Source organism: Thrips palmi, unplaced genomic scaffold (genome assembly GCF_012932325.1).
Source record: "Thrips palmi isolate BJ-2018 unplaced genomic scaffold, TpBJ-2018v1 HiC_scaffold_10, whole genome shotgun sequence".
NCBI lineage: Eukaryota > Metazoa > Arthropoda > Insecta > Thysanoptera > Thripidae > Thrips > Thrips palmi.
The window spans coordinates 18,141,372-18,163,709 of NW_023144621.1; the positions used below are offsets into that span (position 1 = coordinate 18,141,372).

The window sequence follows — 22,338 nt, forward strand, 5'->3', positions numbered from 1 at the left end:
TTTAATTCGCGTCTCAAACGGCTCCAATTTTAATTAATGGAATTAATGCGAGGAGGTTGGTTGTTTTCGCAAGTGTCGCTGTGGCGCCTCGTGCATTCCGCGAGGCGACGGGTCTATCATGACCTACCTCGTGTTTGATCTGCCCATTTCATTAGTTCTGACGCGTCGCTCTCGGCCGACATCGGAATCCAGTCTTCAGAATCCAGACTCCTGCCAATTCAATCCTTTTTTCACTGGTCAACCTGGCGGGGCTTGGTACAGTAGTTAAAACTGCATTTACACTCGGGGCGGGTAGCGTCAGGAAGAGGGCGGTAACGCGAGAAAGTCCAGCCAGCCTCCGACGCGTCGGGATGTGGCTGGGAGTGGCACGACTGTCGGCGTCTGGGGGGTGGGGTAGTTTCTCGGATAGTTTGGCGGGACACGGCACCGCGCACCGCAGACCGCACGACCAACCGGTGGCGACTGGAGGCTGGCTGGCGTGTGGAGGGTGCATCGCAGCGCGTAGACCGAGGCGCAGACCGAGGCGTAGACCCGGCCGCTCACTAAAATATGTAAAACGGGCCGGTATTTCGGCACTTTGATCCGCGCGCGGCGTGCGGCGTGACGAGCGCGCAAAGGGACACGCCAGGTGAGGGTGTCGCTGGACACGCCATGAGTATGCATTTATGTAAACCGGAGCCCGCCTGCCGTCGGACGCCACAGCGAACAAAACGGACAAGGTTAGGTTCTCCGCGGACCACCGCTGCACGGTGGGCCGGAAGACCAGCGAGCGAGTGTGACCTCACCAATGGATTCCTTGTTCGGAGAGCAATCCATTGGTGGGGTCACACTCTCTGTTCGAGTCCCATTTAGCGACTCTGGAGCTCAAAACGCGTCCGGAATTGTGACCGCCTGCAACGGTCTTCTGGCCCACTGTGGACTGGCGTGTGCGACGGCCGGGCGACGCGGTGACTGGTGGGTGCCGAGCAGCACGGCGACTGATCGGAAAACGCCCGAGGTGCGGCCTCGGGCAGGCCGGCCTGGCGCGCGTCCCGCGCGTCAGTGTGAGTGCGTCCTTGTGTGCGAGATTCAATGGCCGGATTGGCCGGCGGGGAGCATCCTCGACACGATGTTGGAAATATCCGGCTCTATATGGGCGAGGCGGGGGAAAGCCTCAAACTGCCCTAGGTTCCACGTTGGTTCCGAGTCCCATTAAAATAATGCATAATTCATGGGGCATTATACGTGTGTAAAAGAGCAGGCAGGCACAAAGAAAGCACAGCGGGAGGGAGAGAGAGAGCGCGAGAGAGGCAGTGTGTCGTCACGCGGCGAGTGAAATGGATCAGAAACCGAACCGCCGTCATCGGATGCGCCAGGCCGTTCGGCGAGGCGCTCGACGGCGAAGTATCGCCGTGTTGCCGGCACTGTAGGTGTCTCGCCTCGGCCCTCGTTGTTTGGAGCGGTGGGGGTGACTGTGGCAGATCAGTCAGCACGTCGCCGCGTAGTCCGCAGCCAGGGTCGCGGTGCCCGGCTGGCCCGGCGGGGCCCGCGTCGACGGCCGGGCTCCATTTGCATTCCTGATGAGCCGCTCGCCGCGCTCGGCGCAAGACGAGTTGACAAGCGGCGAGAGAGTAGCGTCACTTTCGGCCGTCGCCGCCACGGCTTCGGACACGGCCTCGGACACCGCCGGTGGGAACGCCGGACACGCGGTCTGGAGTCGCGCTGCGGCCCCTGGGGAGCGACAGAGCATCGCAGTGTGGTGGCTTCGAGGCGCGCGTTTTGCTCCCCGCCACTGCACTGTCGGCCCGCAAATTGTATTCGGCAGCGCCGACGCCGCGACGCCGCGACGCACCCAGCCGGTAATCGAGTCAAGAGCAGTCGGGAGTGTCTCGCCGCTCGCCGCCCTGCCGCGGGGACCGCGAGGCTGCATCACAACACAGACTTGAATAGAAAGGCCGCCATCGACCAGCAGAGAGAGAGAGAGAGAGAGAGAGAGAGAGAGAGAGAGAGAGAGAGAGAGAGAGAGAGAGAGAGAGAGAGAGAGAGAGAGAGAGAAGAACGCACACGCGACGTATTTACTCCATTTATTTTCCACAGTCCTCTTCGTCGCCACTACACTTCGACCTCGCTGCCTCGCTTTGAGGAGCGCCTCTCGGCGCCTCTGCCGCGCCGAGGCCAGGCCTGGAGGCTGCGGACACAATAGCGCGTGAAATGCGCCAAAGTGACGCGCGTAATTTTCCCTGCACTCTCAGCGGCCGGGCGAAAAAACAATAAAAATGAAGGGCGGGACTCGGGCGGAATGAACAAACAAAAGAAGCCAACTGTGCCGGAGAGGGGCGGCGTGGCGGCATTCAGGCCGATGGCGGCCGATGGCGGCCGATGGCGGCGTGGCGGCCGTCGCGCACCAGGAAGTGCGTTCCGAACGGCCAAACAAAGCGGGTGCTTGCCGAGGTGCGTCGCGGCCGCCTCATCAACGGCCCGCCCAGGCAGTCACCAACTTGGGCGAAACCGAGGCGAAACCCAGGACGACCCGTAGTCCCTGTCGCTGTCTCTCTCGGTCTCACACGGGACGCCCCACGAGTGCGAGAGAGACAGAGAGACGAAAAGGGCCCTCGGAATCAGTCTACAGGGCCCGCTCCACCTCGCGCCCAGATAACGAGCTGCGCTGTCGGGCCGCGGGGGGGGGGGGCGTCCCCTTTTGTTATTGCGGGTGCGAGATGGGCGCGGTGCAGGCGACGGGGCGGCAGGGCGGTGTGCAGTGCTGGGCAGGCCCTTCGCAGTCCGAGCCTTTTATCCAGACTCAGTCGCTTTGAGCGGCGCCGCCACCGCGCTGGAGGGGGAGGGGTCCACTCGACGGCCACAGCGGGGGAGCCGCGGGGCAGGCTGCGACTTGGCCCCCGCTATAACAGACCGCCGCGAACCGTTTGGTGTTAAAGCACAGCGTGTCCCGCTGTGGCGCGCTGTGCCGCTGTGGCGCTGCAGCCTGCAGTCCCCGCGGGCCGCTGGTTTGGCTTGGGGCTGCAGCGCTGCCAGGCCGCGCCAGGCCGGCCCAGCGACCCGCGGGGAGCCTGGAGCCATAATTAAGCGGCGGGGTGTTGTCCGACTTGTTTTTTGCGGTGTGGGCGGACACTGCGCGATCAGCGCGTAGCGATATTGCTGCATCGGCGCGGGACCGGCCTCGGCCTGGGTCGGGGCCGTCGGGCCCGTCGGGCCGGCGGGGCCTTGGCGGGGCCGCCTCCCTCCGGCCCGTGTTGTTGGCGCTGCCAGCCGGCCGAGTCTGTCTCTCTCACAGGCGGGGCGCCCCGTGCGAGTGCGAGAGAGACACGGCGGCAAAGCACTGCTCGGCATGGGGCTGCAGACCCCGGCGCTGCCCGGCGCTGCCGGGGGTCGTTTCCAAATTCCCAGTGCAGGGGGAGGGTCTGGGCTGCTTCCAGCAGCTTCCAGCTTTCCAGCGGGGCTTCCAGCGGCTTCCAGTGTGCTGCCACCTCGCCAACTCACTTGCTGACTGGTCTCCGAGGCGCAATCGCGGCCCTGGGCGTGGCCGGCGTGGCCGGCGTGGCCGTGCCCGGCGCGGACGCGGACCCCGCCGACGAGCGCCGTCACCGCAACTTGGACCCCGCCGATTGCGGATCGGAGTGCGGTTTCGTGTAATGTGAATTACTTTCGCAGCGCGAAATTAAACCCCCACCCGCCCCGCCCCGCCCCGCCCCGGGTGATGATGAGTGTGCGGAATGGTGGACCGCAAAGAGCCCCGAGGGAGTCCAACTTTGATATCCGGACACATGTACGCCGCGGTCATAATGGTTTACTGAGTGTTTCCGTCTCTGTCTGTTGCAGGCCTGCCCGGCGCGGTGTCGCTCAAGAACGTCCGCATGCGCGTGGTGCCCGCCGCCGTGGAGGCCGGCCGGCCCGCCACCGTGCTCTGCGAGTACGACCTGGAGAACTCGGGGCTGTACTCGGTCAAGTTCTACCGCGGCACCCACGAGTTCTACCGCTACTCGGCCGCCGACGAGCCCCACACCAAGGTGTTCCCCTTCCCGCAGGGCCTGCCCTCCAGCCCAGTCAACGTGAGTACCGAGTCAACCCTCTGCGCTTTGGCGCCGTTGCACAGGGCCAGAAGGCCGGTGGAGGCGGACAAAACTCGAGACGCGTTTTGAGTTCCAGTAGTCACTAAACAAGACTCGAACCGAACATGTGACCCCACCAATGGATTCCTCGTTCGAAGAGCAATCCTTTGGTGGGGTCGCACGCTCGGTTCGAGTCTTGTTTAGCGACTCTGGAACTCAAAAGGCGTCTAGAGTTTTGTCCGACCGGCCTTCTGGCCCACTGTGCGTTTGTCAAGTGAAGCGGGACGCAGCCTCACTCTGCGGGCAACGTCCTCGAGGTGTTGGGATAAACAAACCCCGCGGCGTTCTGGAAAGAGAGGAGATTGCACCCAGCTCACTGGAACGACTGAAACGTTTAAAGCGACTGAAACGACTAAACGACCAAAAAGACTATTATCGACGCCGCCTCAGTGAAGACGCTGCGTCCCTCTCTCTCGCTCCGCGCTCCCGGTAATTAGTTGCCCTCTGCCGCACCACTGCTCGCTGTTTTGGCGCGAATAATTCAAACATTCAAACGCAGCAAAGACAAACACTGCGCTCGGATTCCGTACCTGTCGGGGGTAATCGGGCGTGTGTTGGGGTTGGCGGTGGGTCGGGGTGCCGCCCGCCACGGCCGCCATGGCCGCCATGGCCGCCATGCATGACAAACCAAGTTCCTCGGACTCCATTCTGCGCCAAGTTTTCACATCATCACCTGGCGGGCGGCAGACACGACACAGTCGCCAGGGGCCTCAGAGGACGGTGAAAGCGACGGAGAGAGGGGGGAGAGGGGAGGGAGGGAGAGGGGGAGGGAAAGTGGCGGTGGCGCTGTACGGCCAATAAGCCATTCTCTTTTCGCCCGCTCTCTTTTCGGTCGGATAGTGACACTGCTGGAGGTCAGGCACGCGTGTATAGGCGCTCCGGGACCCGGGGTCACGACCCTCTCTCGCTCTCTCTCTCTCTCTCTCTCTCTCTCTCTCTCTCTCTCTCTCTCTCTCTCTCTCTCTCTCTCTCTTTCCCTCTTCTTTCGTCCTTCCCCTCTCTCTCGCCCGCGCTCTTTTTCGTCCTCGCTATTTATCTGGGCCGCCTCATGCGGCTCGGGCTGAAGAAGGTATCGGTGCCGTGGCGTGCTAAGTCCCCCTCCTCGAGCGCGCTGTTCTTGTCTGCGCCGGGGAGTCGGGGACTGATCCCACGCACGGCAGGGCCGCTCCGCGCCGCTCTCGAGGTATCGCGGCAGCGCCACTCTCGAGATATCGCGCGCCTAAATCGCTGTATCAGATGCGAGGCCGGGGAAAGGGTTATGGGCGAGGGCCTCGACGGGCCTATCCCTGGCCTGGCCACGCGACGCGCGGTGGGGGGAGTGACAGCGGCAGAGAGAGGGGGAGAGAGGCGGGACAGGGAGAGAGAGAGACAGAGGGAGGAAGAAAGAGGCAACAACCGACGGCTTGCAACATGTGTATCTCTCCGTCTCCCCAATTAACTCCCGACTCCGCCTTGGACCCCGTGCGCCAGGCAGCCAGGCAGCCAGGCACTGCGCCTTGTGCCGTGATTATCGCTGCTCCTATTAACCCCTCCGACGCCGCGCTCGGGTCTGGGGCGGCGGGGCTGGGGCGCGGCGCGACGGGGTGCGGCGGGGCGCGGCGGGGCGAGATTAAAAACACGTCTTGCTGCTGTTTCCTCGTCGTCCAAAGGAAAGGGAGGGCCAAGACCTCGGTATGCGACGAGAGGGACAAAGAGAAAGGGAGAGAGAGAGTGAGAGTGAAAGCCCGGGGAGAGGCTTGAAAATTGTTTACAGTTTAATTAACCAGCCGACATAGTTTTGGGCCGTTCCGCAGACAAGATGGGGTGAGGGCCGAAAAACGTGGCGGGCCGGCTTATCGTTTATTTGCCTATCGTCGCGCGGTTGGGTAATGGGGGGGGGCTACTGTGGGTATGTGTTTGGGAGAGAGAGAGAGAGAGAGAGAGAGAGAGAGAGAGAGAGAGAGAGAGAGAGAGTAGGGCGGTGAGCTGTCGCTGGAATGAAGGATGGAAGCGTTTGGGATGGAGGCTGGTGATGGGGAAAAGGGGGGGAGCTGCTTCCTCGCTGCTCATTCATTACGTGCGTGGCAAACTTTTGCAGAGTTATAGGGCCGTGATACGCCGCCTATCGCCGTGCAATACAGAGTCCGAGCGAAGTGGCGGGGCGTGGCGGGGCGCGGTGGGGCGAGGCATTAAGGAGAGGGAAGAGAAAGAGATTTAAGGTCATCGACCGCCACGGACCGGCTCCGCTTCTTTGCTCGTTCGACGCCATTATTTATTGCCGCCTGATTCTTCCGATTCGCGCGGAAACCTAAAGAAAGTTGGGCCCGCCGCGCCCCGCCACGCCCCGGCGGCCAGGCACGCGGAAGGGGTGAGCCGGGGTGAGCCTACATCGGGCCGATAGGCCGATAGCATCGCGATGGCTCAGTCGTTAGTTGGGCAACTCTGCCGAAATAAAGGCAGATGCCGGCAGAGATTGGGCGGCTCGGCCCGGCCGGCCTCGGCCGTCGTGGATCACTCCGTGGACCACTACAGTGCCGCCGTCCTAGGCCGGCCGCAGGTGGAGCCGCCGGGCCGTCACCGCCAAGCCGTCAGCCGTCCCTGCCGCCCGGCCAGCCAGCGCCCCTGCCAACGGCGGCATAGGCAGCGCGCTCAACACCAGCGTCCGGCGGGTTGCCTACGCCGCGGTCGGCAGGCGCCTGGGCGCGCCTGGCGCGGCGAACCACGAATTAAACAGCGAGCTCCACGGCGCCACAGGCCGGCACCGCCCGGCACCGCCTCACGAAGAATCGCGGGGCAGCGAAACAAAGTAATGGCATGGAAATCCCCCGAGTGTGACGACCGCGGGCCGCTCGAGGCTAGGTCAGGGAGGGCAGTGCCGTGGCGCCCGGCCCGGCCAGGCCGTCCTTCCTGCGGCCCTAGTCCCCGTGTGCCCCGCGTGCCCCCCGTGGGGCCCCCCGGCGGAGGGCACAGGTGCGCAGACGGCGCGCGGGCGGCGGGCTTACCTCGCGGTGTTGTGTTGGTGCTATTAGGCTGCCGCCTCGATGGCGCGCCGTGCCGTGCCGTGCCGGGCAGGCCTCTCCCTCATTGCAAGTCGCTCCCCCGCATTGAATATCAGAGCAAAACAAAGCCTGCGGCTCGTTCCCCTTTGTTTCAATCGGCGTTATGTTGGGGATATGCCGATTGAGGGGCCATTGAATCGGAAAAACTGGTCGCCTATGGTCGCCCCGTTCGGAAGAACCCCGCGCGGACGATGATCAGGTGTGCACCGATTTTATACGTTTTAATTATCAAAATCTCAATTAGTTTAAATAAATATGAGTAAAAAAGATTTAAAAATCATTGAAACAACCCGGGAGAGAGCGCCCTCTCCTCATGCCAGATCCAATGACAAAACACTGGAAAAGTAGAAACTTCATGTGAAATCCCATGAAAAAGATTCGAAAGCCTCATCATTCCCTTGAAAAGACTCCAATGAGGAAAAGCCGGCCGCCCACAGTGAGGCGAAAAGATGTGTTTCCCCCTCGGCTCTTTGATTTTGGAGTGGATCGTAATGTAGGATCGCCATTACGCTTTCATTGGCCGCGGACAGGTCGCCACGCGGCGCGCTTCCGCCCTATCGGTAGTACAGTGTGGGGCCGGCCCGGAGGCAGCCCGGGGGCAGGGCGGGTCCCGGCTGGGAATTATTTAGCAGCCGCTCTGGGAACGTGTCATGTGGGGCACGGCGCGGCACGGCACGGCGCGGTACGGCGCGGCCGGGACTCAAAGAGACACGTGCCGTCGACAACAACTGCCTCAAAGGGGGCGGTGCGGTGCGGTGGTCGCCTCAGTCTCGGGGGACGCTTTCAATTTCGCCCCCAGTTTTTCGTTCTGACGGTGAGACGGCGACGGCGTGCTCCTGCAGTGCAAAAGCCCCGCGCGCCGTCGTTGAATTTTCCCATCAGGGCCATAAACAAATTCCGGCGCGCGGCAGGTATTCGAACCCGGGTCCCTGCGGTAACTTTGGCGCTCAGGGTGCTGGCGCGCTGGCGGGGCGCGCGGCGTGCCATCAGTGTTTATCGGCCACCTCGGCAGGGCGGGGCGCGGCGGGGCGCGGCCACGCAGGGCGGCATTCCTGCAGCCTCTCCTGCACTCAGTCGCCCCCTTAACGGCGAGGGCGGCTGCAACGGGTGGCCGTGTCGCCTTGCTTACTTTTTCCACCCCACTTGTGGACCCTTCGGCCCCTCCCACCTTTCTCCCCACTTGTCCATTACCGGGTGCCGTTACCTCCGCCCTGAAATTAAATCACTGGAACGCGACCCCATTCCAAGCGGAGCCAAGCGGAGCCAAGCGGAGCGCCAGGCGAAGCGACGCGAGGCGAAGCGACCCGTGCATTGCCCGAGTTTTTCGGCGTAATCCGATCAAGCGTCCCCGCCCCGCCACGCCCCGCCACGCCGCCCAGGCGTCACAGGCCGAGGGGACAGTCGTCGTCCTGCCCCTCATGCTGGCCGGCCGGCCGACTCGTCACCAGGACCGCGCCGGGCCATTGTCTGCCTCGCCGCCTCGCCCCGCCTCCCTCGCGCAGGTTATCCAGCAGACTGATTCCGAGAGGCGTTTCCGTCGCCCTGTCTCTCTCGCACCCATGGGCCGTCCCGCAAAGGTGCGAGAGAGACAGAGCGACCACAACGAAGTCTCGGAATCAGCCCGCAGCCCCCGGCAGCAGCCCTTTACCCTTCCATTCAGCCTGCTGCTCCCTTCATTCCTTTTGCGTTGAAATAAAAGAGTTATTTTGAAAAGTTTACGCTGACGGGGGAGTAAAACCCTCCGATACCGCGGGGGCGTCTCTTCCTGTGGGGTTTTATATATTCCGCGACGGCGTGGCAGGGGGTAAAAATAGGCCGGGCGTGAGTGTGGTAGTGTGTGCAAGTGTATTATGCATGGCCGTGTTTACTCGTGTGTGTGTGTGTGTGTGCGTGTGTGTGTGCGCGCGCGCGCGCGCGCGTCTGTATGTTAGTGGAGTGTTAGTGAGGGACTGACATAAAGCACGTATAGCCGCGTGCCAGCGGGATGTCTCCAAGAATCGTTATCGTCTTTCTCTATTTTCTCGCTCTCTCTCTCTTTTTAATGACTCGAGATCTCTCCGCCCAGATGGATGAGCTATCGGGGGGCGGCTGCGCCGAGGGCTGCGCAGTCCGGCGGCGCCAGGCAGTGCGACAAGGACAAGAACAGCGCTTTCCCCAGTAATTGTCTCTCTTACTCGCCTCGCGTTTTGCAAATCGCCTCTCGTAATAGTTTTAATGAATTTCGCCCCACCTGCGTCGCCATGGCCCCGCCGCCGTAACGATGGCGGGGTCCTCGGGGTCCTCCCGGTCGCAGGCCGGCCAGTTCTGCGCTGTCTCTCTCTCACTCGGCCCGACGGAGCGCCCCACGAGCGCGAGAGAGACAGAGCTGCGAGTTTCGGAAGCAGCCCGGCAGAAGAGGAGGCCGAGGGCGGAGAGAAAACGCTCTGGAAATAAAAAGGCAATTAATTTGCGGGTATGTACGAATATGGAAATTAGCGTAGGCAGGCCGGTCCAGGCCGCCAGCCCCGCCACGCACACGGGCAAGACAAAGGCAGTCTTGGCCGGCAGCTGGCCGGGCCGCAAGTCGACTGGGGAGGGGGAGGGGAAGTAAAAAGAGCGCTAAATTCCTTCCCCCGTTTATCAAAATGTATTCAGAGAGTTCGCCGCGTCGGCAGGTCTTATTCGGGGAGTTGACAGATTGTCACCCAAGTCGAGCTGCGCGGGCTGCGCTCCCCAGACACCCCTTCCCTTCCTTCCCGCCGAGTTGTATATGAAATCGGGCGCCGGCTTGCCGTGGCGCGCGGGCCGTGGGGGCGGGGAGGGGGCGGGGCCCGCGGGGCACGACTGGGTCGCGGTTAGGACGGGCTGGTTTCCCTTTGATTTAAACATGTCACAGCACGGCTCTGGGAAAGGCCGCGGCGCGGCGCCGCCACGCCGCTGAGGCGGTCGCCGACGCCGACGTGGCGACGCGACGGCGCCCCCGTGAGAGCAGCGGGGCAGGCAGCGCAGGTTCGCAGGCGGAAATATGCTGCCGGCACCTGGCTCAATATTTCCCGTCGTGCCTCTTTCATCACCGTCAGCAAACTAACCGCGACCCCCAGCGCGGCGCTGCCTCCCTGCAGTGCGGCGCGGCGAGACGCGACGCCCCGGCGGCTGGCAGGCCGTGGCCTCGGCCGCGGCAGGCACCCCGGCGGTGTCCTGCCCGCACCGCCAAGGCACTCAGTGCCCGGCACTGGCCTCTTCAAGGGGAAGCTTCTCGGAACCCGACTGCATTCAGAAATGCATGGCGCGCTTTCATATTGCAGCAGCGATGAGTGGGTGAAACGGAGTGTGCGTGTGTGTGTTTCTGTGCGCGACGCAGCGAGCTTTGTTTGGCCAATAAAGCAATTCTCCTTTGTTTCTGTTTTTCCTCGCATGATTGCGGCTGACACAGCGGCCCGCGCCCTGCGGCTTGCGCGAGCGACAGCGGGCACGGCAGCAGGGTGGTTCGCAGGCACCGCGCTCGCACGCTCATCAAGACTGGAGGTCAATGCACTCTGGGCCGCGGGTTTACTTTTGCAATCCGGCCGCTGAAGATGTTCTCCCCCTCCTCCCTGGCGGGGCTCCCCGCGGTGACGTCCTACTCGGCGTGGCACCCCGCCGCGCCACGCCACGCACACAGCGCCGCAAGTGTCGCCGCGTGCGCAGGGCCGCGGGCGTGCTGGGACCGACTGGCGACCCAAGGGCCGCGCCCCGCACCCCGCACGCAGCCACCTTGAGGGCCTGCAGGGCCACCTTCTCGGCACGTCCTGCCGCACCGCGGCGCCTCCAAGCACCCTGAGCCAGGCCCCGACGTCGCCGCCAAGCCGCGCCGCCCTGCAACGTGGCGAAGACATCCCGGACGAGCCGCGGTGACGGCCGCGCCGACGGCCACGTCCAGGGCGTAACCGAGAGGGCGTTGCGTCGGCGGCGCACGTCCGCCGCGCTCTCGCCCTGCCTCTCTCGCGCCCACGGGGCGGTGCGGGGCCGACCGCAAGGGTGCGAGAGAGGCAGGGCGACGGAACGAGTGGCCGGCCGCCCCGGCCGCTCGACGTCGCGAAAGGTCGCAGGGCCGCCGCAGGGCCCGGAGGCCAGAGCCGGAGGGCGTAAAGCGTGAAAAGTCGGCCGCGTGCCGCAGCGTGCCGCGTGCACAAAAGGGCCTCGATCCGGCAACTTTGCTCGCCCTGTCCCTTCCCTTCCCTTCCCTCGCCGCGCCGAGACGCAGAAACGAAAATAAAGGGAAAGGCATAAAGGCGGAGGCTGCGACCGCGGCGGCCGCGCGTGGTTGGAAGGGCGGGGCGCGGCGGGGCGCCGGGACTGTGTCGCCGAGCGAGGCAGCATAATTCGAATAAAATGGAGGTACATCAATAAACGATTACTGCACGCTGCGGGTGAGGGGGCGAGGGGCGCCAAGCACCGCCAAGTGGGGCGACAAATCGTGGCGCGGATTGTGTATGGAGTCAACCTCCCTGGAAGCCTAGAAGCCCCCGCAGTGCTGGAATGGAGGGAGGATGGGGAGGGGCGCCTTGGAGATGTGTGGTCGCGTGTCGGGGATGCGGGCGCCGAGGCCCGCCGGCCCGGCCCGGCCCCGCGCCCCGGCCGGGGAGGGTGATCGGCTGATCCAACTGGGGCGGAGCGGCAGGGTGGGGCGGGGGACCTGCTGCATGTGTATCTCCTAAGGTATCTCCGCGTGCTCCGCGCTCCGCGGCGAGTGTGTGAGTGCGAGGAAGGGGCGAGACGGTGAGAGGAGTCGGCTCGCACGGAAGAGCTTCATTCGGGAAAGAAAACTTTGAGATAAACAGGACCTTGCTCCGCGGCTGCCACTGCTGCGTTCCGCAGAGAGACGCGGCCAAGTTTACGGACAAGCTCGTGCTGTCGGCTGGTTCCTCGCGGTCTCTCTCGCACCCCGACGGAACGCCCCGTGAGTGCGAGAGAGGCAGCGCACTGTTTGGAATCGGCCCGCTGCTGTCGCCGCGTCGCTGTCGTCCCTTTCCTCGAATCGCTACTCTGGCCTTTCCCACTAAACAGAAAAATTGTATTGCACACCACTCGGAGAGGTATCGCGGAGAGACGGGGCAGGGCGGGCAGGGCCAGCGGTCTGCAGACTGATTCCGAAAGACGCTTCTGGCACCCTGCCCCTGCTGTGCGCCCCAGGAGTGCGAAAGAGACAGAGCAAGAGCTATATAAACGGTTCTCGGAATCAGTCTGCCAAGGGAAGAAAACAACGACGCGAGATTGCAATGTTTTCAGCTATTTCCCTCCATGATTTCTGGTGAGAGTTTCTCTGCTAAATAAATGGAAAATAATTCATAATTATTGGTGTTACTTTATATTCTTTAAAAAAATTTCAAAAACGTATGAAAGTATAAAAGCTTACACACTTAATAATAAAAGCACTAAGTTATCATATATAGTGAACTAAGAATGAGATGAATCACATTTTTCAAATCTCGACATTCAAGGCCAGCCACGGCAGAACTTTAGTGAAGAAAGCATTGGTCAGATTTGTTACATATTTTAGGCAGAATTTATCATTGAACTCAACAGTATCCACAAATACTTCATCAGCCTTATGGCAGTACAATGTAAAATCACAGATAGGCAATGACAAGAGCAGCATACCAAGTTGTACTTGACCTTGAAACTTGTGCTTCTTCTTCAGCTTATTTTCTTTCATACAAGGTGCAACATTGCAAATGGTGGCAGCATTATGTGTCGCCCCTTTCACTGGATTTTTGACTACCCACAACCGGTCCACTATCCCATCCTCTAATATTACACCGTCTGCACTGCACACAAGCCAAGGAGCGAGGGGGCTAATAAATACACCTGCTTGCTCAATCTTCTTTCCCGGATTCTTTTTTTCATAGCATTTCAAAGCTGCAAAGTCATACAAATTTACCTCTTTCTTGGCTTGATCAGCAAAACCATAAGGACTGAATGACCCACTTATTTTATTATTCCAATCACTTTCAGAATGTTTCTCCATATTCTCATAGTATTTGTAGAAGCCGTAGCTAATGTTTCCAGTCAGTCGTCCATACGTCAAATCAAACCAGTTCTCACTATCAGGTGTTAATGAAAAAGCATCCAAAACTTGGTCTTCATGGAATTTTACATGTTTATCATAATAATTTTTTTCTTCAGCAGTACATTTATTGTAGAGAGACTCTCCTAATTCCTGAGCCATCTTCAATATGTAACTTGGATTTCGGAGAGCTTTTTGAACGATCACAGACCTAATTAAATTCGATCCTACACCATTCCTTTCGTCAGGATTTGAGTCTGAATTGATCTTTTGTCTCACACCACTGAAGAAAATTGCAGCTTCAGATTCTGGATGGGCTGTAATTTTTAAAAAATTATGTCAGAGGATGTGTCTGTGCACAGTGCCAAACAAGCCGACAAAGTAAATAAAAATTTGGTGCAAATAAAAACTAAGTACATACCTTCCAATAACCTTTTTCTAAATTCTTCCTTAAGTTCCTCAGGAATTTCCTCTAAAACGGGACGGCGGTTTAGAGACTCTGGCTCCCCAAAGTGACAAAACTCAGCCAAAGGGACGTCCTCCAACTCACTCATGGTCTTCTCTGGGAGTCCTCCCAAACACTCTTCCATGTCAGAGCATGTCACTGTTTCCAGTGTCGATTTGTCGTTCCTAAATCAAAAAATTGTGGTTGAAATTACTGTTTAATACATTCTAACCACCAAATGAGGCCGAAATGAGTATAAGGATTCTAACCTCTCTAGGTATATTAGGCATGCCATAGCATGTTTACAGCAACGTGCTTTTGATGATCCAGACGAACAGGAGCAACTAATAGAGAGTATCTTCTCCTCCACTTTCACTTTGGCTGAAGTTTGTACGCAGATATTAATTTTATGTGGCGGTTCGCTGATCTTGGTTGGACTCACGTACAGCGCCTCCACGGTCACCTCCTTTGCAGTTTTCGCGGCGATTCCTACCACCACGAGGTTTGTCAGGGCTTCACGAGCTTCTTTTAAAGGCCTTCCGAATCCTCGGAAGGCGTCAAAAATATGTTCCAGCTCAATCAACGGCTTCATTGTATCAAAATAGACTGGAAAGTGCTGGAAAGTACTGTCCGCCTGAGAAGTTGCCGTCGCGTCGCGGATATGGTAGTTCGCGCGCCTGCCGCGCGCGGCGCTGTGGTAGTGGTAGCTATTTGGAACCTCGAAATTCCCGCCAAAACGCGCCTGGGACCGCCGCCGGTAACGCGTAACTGTAACCGTAACTGCGGCCGTAATGCCGTAACGCCAACAACGCGACCGGTGCTAGCTCTTGCGGAGGGAGTGAGCTCGGCGGACTGGAAACGCTAAACGGTTCAAGGCTGAGGCTGAGGCTGCCGCGGCCGCGCGGACGCTTGGCCTCCTTGGCCTAGTGCGCAGCCTTGGCGGCGATGCCTTGGCGGCGAGGCCCCGAACCAAACTAAAGGCGCTAAGCACACTTCGGACTTGCGCCATTACGCGAATGAGCACGCTGTGCGCACGCGGCGCGCGTCCATGCCGACGACGGCCAAGTAATTCATAAATAAGACGCGTTGACACTGTTCGTCATTAGCATTGTTGGCGGGGCAAAGAGATCCACTCTGGCGCTGGTCTGCCCTGCACGGCTCTGCTCTGCCCGGGGCTGCCGAGTAACAATCAAGCCGCAACTTAATGAGCAAATACCCGGCAGAGCGCGGCAGCGCGCGGCAGTGCCGCGTGCAATAATCCGAGGAGCCGCGAGTAGCGCGGCGAGCACCGCGAGCACCACGAGCACCGCCCCCAAATAAATAGGAATAAATTAGGCACCGCCCGCGGCGCCAACTTGCCGCCTTTCAGCGCCGCCAGCGCCTCCCCTTGCCGGCGCCACCAACCCCGGCCCGCGCGGTTACCGTATTCTGGTTCAGAAAAGGAAAAATCCAAAATAAAAGAAACAACCGTGAGTTGTGAAGTTTCATCGGAGCGGATTGGATCGGCGATGCTTCCATGTTCACCCCGCAAACGGAGCGCTCCAGTTTTCCTCCTCGCGGTCGTACAATTTGTCCCGCAGCACGCGGTACATACGCACGCCCTGGATGGGGCGGGGCGGGGCGGGGTGGGGCGGGGTGGCTGTCGTTAGTTTAATGTAGCCTCGAGCCGCTGTTTAATGGCTTTCACCCACTGAGGCGAGGGCGTCCCCCAAAGCAGACACGCAGCTCTGCGGATGGTAGTCATAGTTGCATTCGTAAATATTCCGTCAAAACGCTGTCTCTAACTCATGTAAATTTTTGTAACCTATTTCTGATTTGTTTATGCCAGAAAATAGAAAATCCCAAAATAACGACGGCGTGCAGCTCGCCGCGCTTTCCGCATACTTTCCGTATCGGCGTCCTCTCTGCATGCCGGACCTTTTATTGAGCCACTCGTGCCTGCTCTCGACGCTCTCGACGCGGCGGACACGGCGAGGAGGCGGCACGGACGGCCAGCATGTTGCAAGCGCAGCAAGCCGTGCGAGCCGTGCGAGCCGTGCAGGCCCTGCAGCAGCACGGCCTCCACGAGCGACGACAGCTGAAGAAACTCTCTGTCGCCGAAGCCAGCTGGAGCGGCCCGGGTGTAGTCAGGGTTGCCTATCCTGTGTTTGGCGGGCGGGCCCCGCGCGGCGCCAGAGGTGTAGGCAGGGTTGCCTATCCTGTGTTTAGCGGGCGGCCGCCGCGCGGTGTGTGTGCTTCTGGTTTCCAGGCTGTTTCCTGCCAGTGGAGCGCGTGAAGGCACCGGAGGCGGCCGCGGCGACACGAGGCTTGTGGTGCACCACGCCACGCGGACGCCCTGCCGCTTTGTCCGCGCACTTGGACCGCAACGCCACGGTGCGGAGCGCGGCGGCCTTTCTTCTGGGGCTGGGCCTTCCCTTCCAGGCCTTCCAGGGTGCATCCCGGGGATTGCGTCACCATGGCAACGCCAGGCAACGCCGGCGGGGAACCGCACGGCTGGCTCGGCGGGTAGAGCGGCCAGGGCATTATGCCGAACGTGCCTGGCAGAGCTGCCAGCGGTGGCGGCGGGCGATACGGGGAGTTCCAACCGACTCGCAGCCTCGCAGCGCAGCGCTGCGCCAATTGTGAACGCAGACGGGGCGGGGCGGGGCGGGGCGCGGTGGGCGAATCAGGCGGAGCTATTATTCGAACTGACAGACTGGCCGCCCCCCCGGGCCGGCCCAAACCGCGGCGCCCAGCCCGGCGTGGCGGCGTGGCCGTGGAGTGCCACAGCGAGTTCCCTTGTTGGTGGATCGGGAGAGCAAAGCGTGCAAAGCAGTGCAGCAGAGAGACGAGCAGAGAGCATTGCGTTGTTCCTGCACTGGCTATGCACTGGCTCCAGGTACCGGCAGGCAGCGGCGCGTGTAGTGCGCGCTCCACGCACGGAGCCCATCACGCTGCCTCCTGCCTTCCACGCTTCCACACTGCGGAGCGCGGCGGAGTCCACACAGCACCGCCCAGCACACGGCCAAGGACGCCCAATGCTCGCCAGCAACAAGGTGCCCGCGGGGCTGTGCCAGGCTGTGCGCTGTAAACATCGGTGCCGTTGTCTGCATGCGTGGCGTCGTCAAGATGGCCTTGTGTTTGGCCACGGCCACGCCACGGCACGCCACGGCAGCAGGCTAGGCTAGCAAACAGCGGGACGGCGACGGTGACGCATCCATCCACCTGCCCTGCCCGCACCGATGGGGCCGCGGCGGTTTATCTAAACAACCACCCGAAAATAAATAAAAAGAAGGGAAGAACGAGAGAGAATAAAAATAGAGCCCCGCTGCTGCCGTGCCTCGCTGGCTCGGCGTTTTCCAACTTGAAACAAAACAAACAGCGCCGCTCCGCTTGGCTCTGCCTGCCTGCCGGTCGGGCCGCGTGGCCTGTACAGCGCCGGGGCCTTCAGGGCCTCGAGTGGAGCACTCCTGCGGCAGACTGGGGCGCAGCGTGCAGCGCGCAGCCAGGACGGCCGGGACGACGGAGTGCTTGGTGACGGCGCGGCGCGCTACCTCCACCGGGCGTGCCATGCCAATTTCCGGTGTGGCCACGGAGAGGACGGGGACCGCGGCGGTGACCGCGGTGCACGCAATGGCTCCAATCAGTGGCGGGTGCAAACGGCGAGGTCCCTCCCCTCCCCCACCCCCTAACAAGGGCCGCTTAGCAGCCAGCCCCGCAGTGCTGACCCGGGCCCGAGGAGGGCCGCCTGTATGCTGGCCTGGCACTACGGCGCTGGCTCGCTGGCTGTGTCCGGGGCTGTGTCCGGGGCTGTGTCCGGGGCCCCCGAGGGGCCGAGGCGGTGGCCTTCCCCGGGCCGGGCAGACCACCTCCCGAGAGTAGCGGACGGTCCTGCCGGCCCCGGGCCCCATATGTGTCGAAGGCCACTCAAGACCAGGTGCGCGCTGCAGAGCAGGGCCGAGCAGGGCAGGTCGCCGCCTGCGGAGGTGGCGGTGTGGGAGGGGGAGGCCCTGGAGGTCCGCGACGAGGGGCCGCCGCTTTTTCGCCGCCCCTCCCGCGAGTCCTTTTATTACCGCCAGTCAAATGACTGTTCCCGCGGACGACCTCATCTCGACTGGAGAGCCCTGCGAAGGGCGAAGAGGGAGGGGAGGGGGCAAGGTCGAATCAGGTGTGGTGCAGGTGTCCACTGGGACGGCATTGCGCCCCGCCCCGCGTCTAAATGTTTGCGACGAGTGCGAGGCTGCGAGGCCGATGTCACAGACGTGTCCCCTCTCCGTAAAGGACGGCCAAGGCGCTGGCAGAGCAGCGTTCCGTATTTCCTTGCCGAACTCGATTAATCGACTGCTCCGAACGAGAAACCCCTTGTTCGATTATTGGAGTCTCCTAACGTGTCTGAAGTGAAACTAGACTGCAGTGTGGCGCGCCTCGCCACACCGCCACCTTGGCTCTGCCGGCTTTGCGGCTACCAAGACGCCACTTCGCACGACAAGCAATTTGCCTGCGAACAAAAAGACGGCGCGTGTTTTTACTTCCGCGGTCCCCGTTGCGTTCCCCACACTGTAATGGCGCCACCTCCGCAGAGTACCGCAGGGTAGGTCAGGCACAGGCTGCTGGGGCTCCGTGGGGCCAGTGGGGCCTTCCCCTCCGGGCCCCGCCTGGCCTGGCCGGGCCGTCTCGGGGGCCACATCCAGCGTCTCATAACTCACGTGTTGGGGTCTCCGAGTCTCCGCGAACGGGGTCGGGGAGGGGGGGGGGGCGCTCCAGTGTATTAGCCATGCACCCCGCGCGGGCCCCGCAGTAAATCGACGACGCCGCGACCACGGAGAGGGGCAGGGCGGGGCAGGGCGGGGCGCGCGTCGGCCGCCTTGTCGAACAGCCAGGCATAGAAACAGCGACCGCCGCTCCGTCATCCACCTCAAGGAAATGGACCTCGAGGCCGGCGTGGTGGGGCGGCGACGACGGCGAAGGAGGCCAGGGCCGAGGCCGGGCCTCGGACGGGCGGCACGGCACCGGGGCCGTCGCCGTGGATGGCAGCAAAATATCAATGAGGCCGTGATCAGAAAATTGGAGTTTTCGTCGGCGGTGCAAGCTGCCGCAGCTGCCGCCGGGTGGGGCTTCGGCCAGGGAGGCTGCCGTTACGGTGGCGTGGCCGTGCCCGCCGTGCCCTGCTGTGGGCTAGTAGTGGAAAGTGGCGGCCACACGCAGCGCGCTCATCCCGAACAGTGCTTTCGACGCTGTCTTGCTCGCTCTCGTCGGGCGGCCCGTCCGGGTGCGAGAGAGACGGCGACGAGCGGAGGCCTGCAGCACGCACGTCCCTTCGCCGCGGCACGCCGGCACGCCACTTCCCGACCTTCTCCAGTGACCGTGTCCACGGTGCCGACGCTCGTTGCGAGCAGTCTCCGTCTCTCTCGCATCCCCACGGGCCGCCACGGGGCTCCCCGTGTGCGCGAGGACAGAGCGGCGAAACACTGTTGTGAATCGACCTGGCTGGCTGGCTGGTAGGGCTGGGCTGGGCTGGGTCTGCCTCCAAGTCGGCGTAATTCGGTCGCGGCGGTGCTATCTGCCGCCTTGCTGCCGCGGGCACCGTACAACGGCCACAATCAGTCCGTCCATCAAAACGAATTAGTCTTCTGCTCGGCCGGGCTGGCCTAGGCTGGCCTGGGCATCGATGTGACTCGCTCCCCACGGGAAGTTCTCGTGCTGTTCCTACACTCGCATTGGTGGTCGTGAAGACTGCCCCCAAACCAAGGCGGGGCATCACAGTAAAAGACAGTCCAAAGGAAAGCATCAAAGAATACTGCCCCGTCGAGTAGACGCAGTGCCCGCCCAAAGTCAACCCAAACCACGATTTTTACGCATTTGTCGACAGAGAGAATCTCTTTTTCCCAGTTAAAGTCTCATTGATAGCAAGGTTAATGCTGTATTCTCCTCAATAGAGGCCCAAATTAAGGACGCCCTTCCCCCTTCATTTCGTCCCTGTACCGAATAGCGGTCGTCCCTGGGCACTCCATTCGCCCCTCTCTCTCCCTTCACACACACAGGCACTCTCACACTACCGCACCGGCACGTGAGAGATTTAACGTCCTTGGGCTCCGGGGTGTGCCCGGCCCGTCCCGTCCGGTCCGGTGTGCGACCCGGTACAGATGAGCTGTTGATACAAGCCTGTAGACGTGTCAAATCCCAGCGGGCAGTGTCTCGCAGTGAGCCCGGGGCTGGCCGGGCCTGCCTGCCTAGGCCCCAGGGAGCGGCGCTGGCCTCAGCGGGGGTTGCGGCAGGGCGAGGGGAGGAGAGACGGGGAGGGCGAGGGAGGGCGAGGGGAGGGTGGCCGAGCAGAGGGCAAACCACTTAGGGCGGGTGGCGGCGTCGCAGGCAAGGCACGGCCGCGGCACGGCGCGCCGCACGGTGACCGCCACGCGCTTTGGCCGGTATAAATCAGTGTATCAAAGCGTGACAGTTTGCCGTAAATATCCCGCCGGCCTGGCGGCCTGGAGCGCGACCGCTGATTGGTTCAGCCGGGCCCCTCTGCACTGCGAGGGGCCGGAGCAGCGCCTGGCCGGCAACACCACGGCCGTGCCGCCGCAGAGGTAGAAAATTAGCGGGAAAGTCTTTTTGAACGAGGCAAGGGTACACGCCACCCGTCCAGCAGCGCGCCGGCCTTTCATTTATTTGCCCCCTTTTTCTCTGCGGACTGTTGTAAAAATGAGTTTCTTCTTTTTCTGCGCCCCGAAACACCTTTCACTGGAATTGCACCCTGAAAGCTGCCCTCCTTCCCTTGCAGCTGCAGCGCTCCAACCAGACGCAGGTGTACCTCGGCGAGGTGTCGCCGTCCCTGGCCGGCAACCTGAGCTGCGAGGTGACGACGGACGACAACTTCGTCACCCGGATGGTCTACACCAACCTCATCGTCGCGGGTGAGTCAGCACGTACTGCATGACCACAAAACGCACTAGTTTGTTGTTGTTGTTTTTTTTTTCAGCCGTTTGGGGTTTGCAGTGCAGTGTGCGAGCCGTTGCTCTCAGAATTGTCATTCGAATCAAACTAACGCGGTGCACTGCCGCCACTGCCGGCAGCGAAAGGGGAATGGGGGGGGGGGGGCGCCTCACAAAGGACGGGCGCGAAAGGGCGCGAAAAGCGAAAGTGGAATTAGAATAATCGGATAATTAGCCCCTCGAGTCACGCTGCAATCCACTGCCGGGCGACAGGGTTAAAAAGAGAATGTCATTACTCCTCGAAAATGACAAAAAAAGAATGGGGCAGCCGGGTCGAATTTTAGACATAAATTTGCGGGGGAAGAAGAGAGCATCTGCCTGACAATGACTGCATTAGTAAGTCTGTCGAGGCTCGACTAATTCGGCCGCGCCGGCGGAGGCGGTCGGGGGAAGGGGGAGGGGGATGATGAAGTTACCGACAGCCTCCAACGGGTCGGGGAGGAGCCGGCTAGCCCGGCTCGCCGGCAAGAACACGAGATAAGACTTCTTTTTATTTGATTCCCGCGACTTGCAGGGGAAAAGTGAGGACACTCTGCGCCCTGCATCAATGAAACGAGCCGCACTCGACGGGCTGGGCCGGCCGGGCCCTTGGCCCTGGCGGGCCGCCTGGGCTGTGCACCGGCAAGGGCCGTAGGCTGGATATTATTTCAAGGACCGGGTAATCTCCCCGCTTACACACTCGTAAGCCAACAGCCAACAGCCAGCCAGCCAACCCGCCGGAAAAAAATGTTTTCCGCTCGTTTGTTCCGCCGACGGTAAAAACGCGTCATTGGAAAACTAGAACCGAAAGGCTCCAAGGTTGTACGGATTGCCCGTTTCCAGGACGGTCCTGGCCCGCTCGTCCAAGGTCTGGACTCAGTCCTTCTTGCCCTCTAGCTTTAGCCCTTTTCCGTTTCATCGCAACGTGACTCCGCGCAACGCGATCACGGCCGCGACGTGTTTGTCTGGCTGCTCGTCCTTGCCGTGCTGGGCCCCGCCAGCCTAGTGGGCCTCGCCAGCCCCGCCGCGGGGGCGGCCGCCGCTTCCGGCCCGCGACAGTTATGATGACTGAGGGCGTCCCGGACGGCGAGGCTCGCGAACATCAGTGCCGTCGTAACAGTGTCTCGCCACGCCAGCCAGCCAGCCGAGGCTGTGGCTTATCGTGTTTTCGGCCCCAAAATAATGCCGCCCAAGTTGAAGGCGGCCGGGATATTTGTTGTGTATTTTGCCCGTATTTATGGGCCAGCCACTTTCTCCGGTTGCGGCGGCGGCGGCGGTGGCGGTGGCGGTGCCTCCCGCACAGCGCCGAGCCTTATATTCGCTCGCACGTTTGCATTCAATCTGCGGGGAGTCGCCTTCAAATATTCATCCGGGGTGCGGCGCCGCGCCGGGGTGGGGAGGGCGGGGGAAGGGGTAGGTCTCGGCGGGGAGGCCAACTCGAGCGAGGCGCCGCGAGCCCCCAGCCGCCCGTGTTCGGGGGGCCGGCCGAGGCTCGGGCCGAGGGCGGCTGCAGCGCGAGACAGCGTGAGGGAGGGTACATGATGGGGCCCTAGTTTACCTCCAACAAGCGCGTTGTTGTTAACGGCCGCCAGCAACTTCGCGCCCGGTAACTTGATGCCGCTTCGCCCGCTTCGCCGCCACTTGAGGCTTCGAGCGCCGCGCCGGGCCGTCGCTCTGTCTCTCTCGCACTCCAGGGGCGGCGCGCAGGGTGCGAGAGGGACGCCACTGACCGGAACCAGCCTGCAGGCGGCGCGGCGGCTATTCCTGCCCGCAGTAT

General features: G+C 61.7%; 2 protein-coding genes across 2 annotated transcripts in view; one reads left to right on the forward strand and one right to left on the reverse strand.

Annotated features, from left to right (window-relative positions):
• Nucleotides 1-22,338, forward strand: part of LOC117653432 — a 120,468-nt gene that overhangs the window by 72,154 nt on the left and 25,976 nt on the right. The window contains exons 3-4 of the mRNA XM_034399090.1: nucleotides 3,817-4,046; nucleotides 20,372-20,504. Of these exons, the coding sequence (XP_034254981.1) occupies nucleotides 3,817-4,046; nucleotides 20,372-20,504 (363 nt within the window). The remainder of the gene's footprint in view (nucleotides 1-3,816; nucleotides 4,047-20,371; nucleotides 20,505-22,338) is intronic.
• LOC117653424 lies at nucleotides 12,448-14,291 on the reverse strand. Its single transcript, XM_034399083.1, has 3 exons — nucleotides 13,884-14,291; nucleotides 13,591-13,799; nucleotides 12,448-13,486 (listed from the first exon to the last, which is right to left on the reverse strand). The coding sequence occupies exons 1-3, from the start codon at nucleotides 14,204-14,206 to the stop codon at nucleotides 12,585-12,587; spliced, it is 1,434 nt and encodes a 477-aa protein (XP_034254974.1). The 5' UTR covers nucleotides 14,207-14,291; the 3' UTR covers nucleotides 12,448-12,584.

Coding starts and splice junctions, on each gene's coding strand:
- LOC117653424 (XM_034399083.1), bottom strand. CDS start 14,206: ATGAAGCCGTTGATTGAGCTGGAACATATTTTTGACGCCTTCCGAGGA. Junction 13,800..13,883: donor TGCCTAATATACCTAGAGAG/GTTAGAATCCTT, acceptor TTTTTGATTTAG/GAACGACAAATCGACACTGG. Junction 13,487..13,590: donor TAGAAAAAGGTTATTGGAAG/GTATGTACTTAG, acceptor TAAAAATTACAG/CCCATCCAGAATCTGAAGCT.